This window comes from Coffea arabica, chromosome 9e, assembly GCF_036785885.1.
Source record: "Coffea arabica cultivar ET-39 chromosome 9e, Coffea Arabica ET-39 HiFi, whole genome shotgun sequence".
Classification (NCBI taxonomy): domain Eukaryota; kingdom Viridiplantae; phylum Streptophyta; class Magnoliopsida; order Gentianales; family Rubiaceae; genus Coffea; species Coffea arabica.
The window spans coordinates 26,635,101-26,644,477 of record NC_092327.1 but is presented as its reverse complement, the minus strand read 5'-3'; the positions used below and the strand labels follow the sequence as shown (position 1 = coordinate 26,644,477).

Genomic DNA, 9,377 nt, shown 5'->3' with positions numbered 1-9,377 from the left:
AGTTGATTAAGAGCTGATGAGGACATCTGATGAACTACTTCTATAACCAATTAGGAAATGTACATAAATTCTTTGTTACAACTGCTCTGAAAGCCATACCCTTGAATTTGGCTGACTTTGAGCTTCTATTCCTGCAGTTCTTTACGAGACATTCCCATCCAGATATCTATACCAAAGAAATTTTTTGAGATATTCTCATTCCAGATATCTATGCCAAAGAATTTTCTGCTGAACATCGTTGCGCTGTTCTGGAGTTATTATACAATAGTATAAAGTTACAGCAGCATAATTAATGACTATTCAACTCTCTTTTTCTAAATACTTCTTTTCCTCTGCTCTGTTCACCTTAGAGCTACTTTATCTTAATCTATGGTCACATCTCTCTATTCAATATATGTAATTCAAACCTCAGGAAGCAAACAATGGTTCAAGTGCATAATGCGTTTGCATGTCAAATACATGGTTCTGGCTATGCAATTCCACAGTAGGTGATGGTATATCTTCAGGATCCCTTTTGGGCTTTACCCACCTCCCATGAGCATTGCATTCCAAACCTTTGTTGGCCAATTGATACCAACTGGGAGGAATTCTGAGTTCATCAATTAGCATATCACAAGCTTTGTTAACCAATGCTGCATCCCTTCTGGCATCAGATCGATATGTTGAGGTTGTGCTAAGGAATCCATCCACAAGATGAAGATATGTCTCAAGCATATGAAACCCCATCAGGTTGAACCCCCTTTTTAGGTAAGGTGAAGACCTGATATCAAGCTTCAATTCTACTCCAACATGTGTATAAATCCACTCTAAGGTCCCAGTCAAATCATCAAACCTTTGCAAGCTTTCATTAAAAACTATTCCAGGCATTCGAGGCACGAAATCTTGCCTTATTGTGACTCGTAAAGTCTTAACGCCCATTTGGTAAAGTTCATCTCTGAAAGCAATATTACCAACTCGAGGCGCACCAAAGGATATGACACTAACTGGGAGGCCTGGAAAGGAAGCTGCAGCCTCGTAGGCATTGAGGAGAGCCAATGCACCACCTAGACTGTGTCCAGTTATGGTAAGACTAACTTCTTCGCCCTTGCTTTTATAGAAATGCACGAGATTTCTCACTTCTTTCATGACTTGCTCCGATGCACTAGACTTGTTGTACCTAGTGAAATCAGACTTAGATGTGTAAATGCTAAGAAATCCATGTTCGACTTTGGCATCTCCCTCCCCTATAGGCTGCAGTTTTCGCTGAAAATCCTCGTACCACTCTGTTGCTGCTACAGTTCCACGCCAAGCCACCACAATGTCTCTTCTTCCAATTCTTTTAGACTCTTCATCATCACTTACAGCTACAAACCCCATCCAGTTTGAATCTTTGCTCCATGTATCGACCAACTGTGACCTCTCGAGCCATCGAGGCAAGTCTATCTGTGACATGGCATAAATGTATGCACTAACCTTATAGCCGCTCTTGCTAAGGCCTAACTTGTCAAAAATTTTATGACGATTATATCTACAGCTCCCGCAATACTCCGAGAAGGGATCAAAATCGAAAGCATCATACGTTGCTTGCGCGAATTCTCCGTATTTGATTATCTCCCTACGAAGCCATGGATGCAATGGATCAATGAGAGTATCCCATTCACTAGAACCATGGATTTCCTGCCATTTTTCTGATATGTCTTCCTTAGGTGACATGGTTGGTGTGTTTTGCATGTCTTCAAAGTTCACAAGATTGTTGTGTTTGTTGGAATGGCTAAGGCTCTTATGAATTGCTGTTTCAATCTGGAGCTGTAACGAACTTGACCATGATTCAGCTAGCCGAACTGCCCTGTTAGGAGGCTTTTGGCGTGGCCGGGCTTCAATCTTGAAATCTTGATAGGATTCAATTCTCAATGGAAGCCTGTAGGGGTTGGGAAGATTTGTAGCTGGGAGATTCTGATGAAGGCTGTGTATTGCTTTCATGGTTGCTCTGATGATTTGGTTCTTGATTGCCAAGCAGGTTTAAGTTCGGAGTTAGAAAGAGATTTTGAACTTTATATTTATTAGCAAAGATATTTATAGTAAGGCCTGTGGCAGGCAGGCAAGCTAATCTTACTCGGTGTGTCAATGAGAAAGGGCAGAAGTTTGGTCAAGACTTCCCAATTTTTATGGTTGAACTTTTCTCAAAGGAGATAAAGAGTCGTTCAAACTTTGAAAAGTAAAATACTAAAATATTTTGTTTCACATTGTTTAAATTAGTTTAAAAAGTTTTATGTCTATAACTTCTATCTAATATTCTATTTCAATCTAATCTTATTATCACTTTATACTTTCTCGTCATATGTAATTTCACGTGTAATGCTATTGTCGTATATTAGAATATATGTTATTGTTGTATATTGTAAACATTCACACAGTATATTCACACAGTATATTGTAAACATTTACGTTTATTCTTTGTTAGTTTTTTTTTTCTTTTTTTGAAGATACAACCACGATTGCAAAGTGATATCTTAAAACATGTTCCTTGCTCTTTTCAGCCGAATTATCAACAGAAGGGAACTTATGAATGAGAAAGAGATTTTAAAACTACTCTTTTCACGTTTCGCACGAAAATGTACCATTATGACTATTACTAAATAATAAAGAGTCACTTGGTCGCTCTAAATCTTTTCAACACTTCCAAAGTTAGATAATGGGCTTTGACTGCCGCGTGCGGACGAGTAGTCTACTGTTTGAATGACAACGGTCAAGAGCAGATCTCCTGCTGACGAAATTACTCCTTTTGGGTTTGAAATAGTCCCAAGTACGTAACCGACCGTACTTAAAATTCAAATATTATTCCACTTGCTTTAGAAATATGATTTTTAATTATCTTTTTCAAATATGTCAGTCACAAAAATTGCAACAGTATTATTTTAAATAAATTTTTTCAAATAATCTCCAAATGACACGTCATTTCGAGTTCACTATGCCGAAATACTACCTCAACCTATTGGAAATGAATCAAATTAGATCAAATTTTAGGCCGATGGGTTCGGTTTTAAATTTTGTTCCTGAACTCGAATGGTAGACAAACCTAAGATTTGAGGTTGAGTTCGATTTGCTCCTATGTTATGGGCTCGAATTCATTTAGAAAGCTCCAATTTTTTTCTTTTTAGTTTTAGTACTACTTTATAAATAATACATATATAATTTTTGTATATATCAAACTTTATTCTAGCCTTAATGAGTTGAATCTATATGAACTCTAACTTAATTCGCTAACTTTATCAAATCTTAAATATTATTGAAACTTGATTCGAACTCGTTAAACTCAAATTGAATTGAATCTTAACTATTGCTATTTCATTAAGGACTTGATTCGTTTATGCCTGGCCCCCAATAGTGTACTAAAATTTTTGGTCGTTTATGGGAGAATATTTACCCTTCTATTCTTAATTTAAAAACTATAAATTTTTAAATTACTTGCCAAATTATGCAAGTTGCCTTCTCATAGTTAACTTATACCTTCTTTAGGTGTGAAACTTGTTGCTGTGCCCTATTTTGTTTTGGTTCTAGCTGTGACTGTGAGTGGTTTGCTTGAAGTGTGTTTGTTGAATGATGAAGTGTGGAGTATTGAATATGCATGAGGTTAACCACTGAGCTGAGGGTCTTAAGTCCCTCCTTGGGTTGTAGGTGGGGGTTCAAATTTCACCTGCAGCAAAAAAAATTCAAGAATTGTGCCAAAGCAATTCCTTGATCTAGTAAAATCTGTGTACCTGCTAGTCTCAAATACAACCTCTTTCGGTTTCCCCTCTCCTGTAGTTTAGGATAAATAAATAATACAATAGTTGTCGTTTTCGGAAAAAAAAGAAAAATAATACGCATGAGGTTACACATGGTCATGTTGATGGGTAGGGTGCTGTGGTGTTGACGTTTTGGAAGGATTGGGTTTGGTGTTTTGGTTTGCATGGTGGACAGGAATACTTTAGTTAACGTGGAACATGTACAAAAATCGCTTTGAAATACAGTCTACAGAAACACCACATCAATCGACGTGCGTCAAGCTATTTTATGCAAGTACACACACTTTTCTATTGTTTGAATCTATCACATCTATGAAATTCTTTTAGACCTATACTATTCTATACTAGGAGGAGGGGACTTGAAAAGGCCTAAAAGTAATTCAAAGGGCACTGAACCATCACCGAATCAAACGGGTACACTACGCACTCATATAGATTTTTTCAAGTAAACCTGCATATTGTGGCAATTAGTGGAAGATAAGGTTTGAACCCTTGACCTCCCACCCCACCAACCCTTAATCCTTTGGTGCGGGCCACCAGCCTTTGGGCTGGTGATTCACATCTGTGAAAACCTCTTGGAATGCCAATTTATGGTAGTTGATTTCTCATGGTTAAGTTGTACCCTCCTTAGGTGTGAAATGTAATATTGCACTTGGTTGGCTAACTTTCTTTCAATCTGACAGAAAGAAGAAGTTCACCAGCTGAGGAGATTGATTTAACTATTCTCCGGGAGGGAGAAGATGTGAATTCTTCCTTGAATCAGAAGGCAATCTCTCGCACACAGCTAAAACTTTTCTATTAAAAAAAATTACAGCCATCTCTATCATCATCAATTGGAGCAATTGAAAGGGATAATTTCATAAACCTCACTTGAGATTTCTGATAATTGCAGCCACCTTCCTTTGAGATTTTAAAAATTACACTTACTTCCCTTAATAGTATGAAAAGATTATAATAATTTTGACAAGTTTACAATTCCTAAGTGGGTGTAAGAGAAAAAGAAAATCACATTTTACAAATATTTCTGTAATGCCCTGCACCTGCTAGACTGGCCTAATACCTTTTTTGAGTTGAAATCACAGGTTCAAAACGGTTAATTCCAAATTATTAGTAACCCGACGGGCCATACTTTATATACCTTCCTTTTTCCTCTTTTTCAGTCGATGTGGGACATTACACTCTCTCCACCTTTAGAACTTTGCATCATCGGAAAACCTATTACAATTCAACCATCCATATAGTCATGCACGGATTCTAGAGGTGATTCGTACGGGCTCTAGAGGTGACTCTCATCTAACGTGGCACTTAGTCCCATAGGTTCTAGAGATAACCCCCGTTGAACGTGACACTTAGTCCAACATAGCACTTAATCTTCCTTGCATAGTTGGAACTACACCACTTGGCCCCAATCTCACCCCACGTAGAAACCACGCGAGATTTGCTTTGATACCATTTGTAATGCCCCACACCCGCCAACTGGCCCAATACCTAATTGAATTAAAACCACGGGTTCAAAATGGTTAATTCAAAATTATTAGTGACTCGATAGGCTGGACGTTATACACATTTCCTTTCCCTCTTTCCCAATCAATATGGGACATTACAATTTTTTTATCCAAAAGCTCTAACCACGTCTCACCGTAACACATTATATCCAATTCATAAGTCATTTAAATGGACCTTTTTGCTTAGTTTTATAAATAGCATATTAGTTGGGATGCATTTGTTAAAAAAAAAAAAAAATTTCACAACTTACTTAGCAAAAGAAAAAAAGAAGTTCAAATATTAAAAAATGGTGTCTGGAAACATGGCCTAAATTTTTTGTTAAAAAATTAATTTCAAAAGATAAAATGAAATTTAATTGTATTAGGATTTCAAAAATATCACATAAGTGATATGTTGTACTAACATATATGTTTTTAGTCCAAATTATAAGTGATATATTCTACTAACTTTCATTATTCTTTTCTTTTACTCGAATTCTTTTCTTTCATTGTACTAACTTTCATTATAAGATTCAATACTTCCTCTACAATTTTTTTTATCCATAAGTAATTAGGACAATATGTTTAAAACTTAACATCATATACAATAAAAAAACTATTTTGAAAGAAAGCATAGACATAACAATAAGAAATAAGAGATAAGACCATTATAAATGAGTAGATTTAATGTGCAAAAAAATTTCAAAAAAAAATAGAAAAGTGCTATGCAGATTGGATCAGATATCTGTGGATCGCAAAAAATGATGTCTGAATGTAATCCTTATAACTTCTTGACTCGGATGTGATCCTTATAATAGGGTTCGTATCTAATCACTGGGTCAAGATGCACACCCGTACCGATAGGAGACTTTACCCTTAGTTGAGGACATTTCTTTAGGTGATTATGACTAGAAAGATTAGACAAAATTGAACTAACCCCACTTTACATCCCTCAACTTGTATAACTTTCTCATTTCGTATCCTAAATTTCAATTTTGAACATTTTACACCCTAAACTCTCAAGTTTGTTCAATTTAAATCTAATCAATGAATTAGCAAAATTAATGGCGTGAAAGACCCAACAAATCAATGATAACGTGCCAAAAGTGGTTAAAAGGTGCCACGGTATTGTAGCAAAATAAAACAATACATTATCATTAATTTACACCATTTTTTTATTTTGCTAATTTTGCTAATAATATTAGTGATTGAAGCCGTATAAATCAATGACAATATGTTACAAGTGGTTAAAAAAAGAGTTAAGGGGTCGCAATTAGAACAAAATAGTATATATCATTAATTTTACCGTCTTTTATCTCATTAATTTTGCGAACATAATTATTGTGTGGATTTAAATGGGACAAAGTTGAGTGTTTAGAGCATAAAGTGTTCAAAATTAGGAGTTTAGGGTGTAAAGTGTCTACGATTGAAAGGTTAAGATACAAATTGAGAAATGATAAAGTTTAAGGGTACAAAGTAGGTTTGGTCCAAAAATATTCCCAAACCACTGAATCCAGAATGGTATTTCAACAGTTTAATGCACGTTTCTTAGATTTGTATGTATGTAGCTCTAGACTTCGTCGTTTTTGTTTCAGCGTTCTTTAGTTTCTTACTAAGTGTAGTCAAGAAAATTTTTGTATATTATAAACTGCTCTTATTCTATACTCAGTAAAGAAAAAAAATATTTTCCTCATTACACCGAAATTTCTTCGCCTTTACTTTTGCCTTTAGTCTCTCTTTTAAGTTTCTTTCTTAGTGATAATTTTCTTTTCTCAAAATTCTCCACTGCAGTTGTGAGATAATTAACACAAAATGTCCAAACAAGCAATACCTTCAACTATAATGCGGTTTTATTCGTGTTAGTTGCATTGTGGAGCAAAATGCAGTCTCAGTTTGCCATGATTTTCAAATTTCTTTTGGCATAGGTATGGTGTCAGAATGAACAAAACGGGTAACAAAAAAAACTGTTATGGAAAACCGTGTCTGACCCTAATATATGTATATAGTAAAATGGGTAAAAATTGTATACGCGCGCAACATGATTTATTTAACCATGAGGGATCAAATTGATTAAGACTCCAAAGACGAGGAATTAAAATGGTGAGAGCTAAAATTCTATTTCCCATCATTGCGCAGCTTTTTTCCACCATATGAAAGATTAGGCGTAGCCGCATCTTGCAAGACAAGCTCATGTCCAAACTCAATCAACCCTGCACCTGACAAGAAATCTGGGCACTTAAGAAACGTTTTCTTTGTCATATGATCCTTATTTTTCATGTTTATTTGGACAGTGAATTATTTGCCAAAATTTGTTTTATTTGCTTACATCATCAACACTTTTTCCAATCACTTTTTTTTATCTCATCACATCAAAAAAAATATGCTACAATATTATTTTTTTTAAAAAAAATTATTCCAAATTATCTACTATCCAAAAATTATTTTCCTCAAGCTAAAACTTAATAAATTATTTTGTTCAATCCAGGGTTGGCAACATATATTATATCTGAGTGCTTTGAATAGGGGACAATACACTCTGATGGTTTATCTGTTAAAGCTTGAGTAGTCAAATGCCAGAGCTTTTATTTGTTACACCATCGAAAAAGAAAAATATTAATCGCACTCTATGCGAGAGCATCATATGATTTTTATGTTTATTAGATTATATGATAAAATAAATAGTGAGAGTACCATTATCATTTCCCATGGGATACAACATATATGGTCGCAAACTTGACAAGACCAATCACCTTAGGGGACAACTTACTTTGTTCTAGTTGGAGTAAATTGCATGCTTCCGCAGCTTTTTTTGTTACTTATTCTGGATTTACTTCTCTGCATGTGAGTTTTACGTAATGGTGATTTCACCTCTCTTTTTCTTTAGGGTTTCTTCCTGATTTTTTACATATATTATTTAATATCCTCTTTTGAAATTCTTGTCACAGAAGAAAGAAAAGTAGAAGATGATTGGCAACAACATATATCGGAAGGATTACAAATTGGTTAGGGGTCTTTTGTTACACACTAATGTGTAACACTCATGTTACACGCTCTCGTGCATAGATACGTGTCCTTTCTAAGATTTAAATCTAATTAAAGGTATTATTATGATAGTCTAAAAAGTACATATGTCAATCTATTAGAGTGTGTAACATAAGAAGTTAAGAGTCGTTTGTTACACGCTAATGTATAACACTCATATTATACACTTTTTTGCATAGATGCGTGTCCTTTCCCAGAATTAAATCTAATTAAAAATATTATTATAATACTCTAAAAGGTACATGTGTCAATCCATTAGAGTGTGTAACATGAAAAATTACACCATAACTTTTAATCTGTAACAGAAACCCATTCCCCTACGAACCATGAGATGGTCGGAATAGTTGATTATTTGATTGATTTGAGATTTTGGATGTTCATATTTGATATGGATGTTATCTCGTTTCTTCATTTTAATCACTGATTCGAGGAGCTGTGACGTAAAGATGAAGAGAGTGATTACTTCTTATCTTGAGTGTGGCTCATTAGTGCTTTGTAATTTGAGTACATTCAGGCGAAAAGACCATCTATTTTAGTTTGTTTTGTTTCTAATTTTGATGGTTTTCTGATCTATTTTTGTTTGGATCAACTAATACCCAATTAGCAATTGTTGGGTTTGGTCAATCTTCAGTTTTGGATGATAAGAGGGTAATTGATCGGATCCCCTTTTTCATGACATTATAATAAAGGCCACGGAAACAAAAATTTTCAACTTTTTTTAGAAAAAAATTTTCAAAATTTAATTGTGGCACAAAACGTTGGGTGTCATCAACTTTTATCATGGCACCTTGATTTTCTCTTGTGCTAATCCTGTAACAATGCCACAAAAGATTATGCATGGCATTTTTCTTATTTTACATGACATTTTTTCAGTGCCAACATCATAAACGGATGTGGATTTGAAATAGTGACAACTATGATTGACCACAAAGTTTAACTGAAAATCACTAAAACTAGAGTCCAATTACTTGGGATCACAATTTCAGACTCGTTAAAATAAATAAATAAATTCAAATACTAGAGTATATTGCAATCGAATAGACTCATTATACCCCTATAAATTGACTTAAAAAATTAAAATAAGTGA

The 9,377-nt window shown here is 34.6% G+C and overlaps 1 protein-coding gene across 1 annotated transcript; it reads right to left on the bottom strand.

Moving 5' to 3' along the window:
* Positions 1-165: 165 nt before the first annotated feature.
* LOC113710372 (phospholipase A1-Igamma1, chloroplastic) lies at positions 166-2,077 on the bottom strand. The gene has a single exon (XM_027233331.2). The coding sequence runs from the start codon at positions 1,957-1,959 to the stop codon at positions 409-411; it is 1,551 nt and encodes a 516-aa protein (XP_027089132.1). The 5' UTR covers positions 1,960-2,077; the 3' UTR covers positions 166-408.
* Between the last annotated feature and the right edge of the window lie 7,300 nt (positions 2,078-9,377).

Coding starts and splice junctions, on each gene's coding strand:
- LOC113710372 (XM_027233331.2), bottom strand. CDS start 1,959: ATGAAAGCAATACACAGCCTTCATCAGAATCTCCCAGCTACAAATCTT.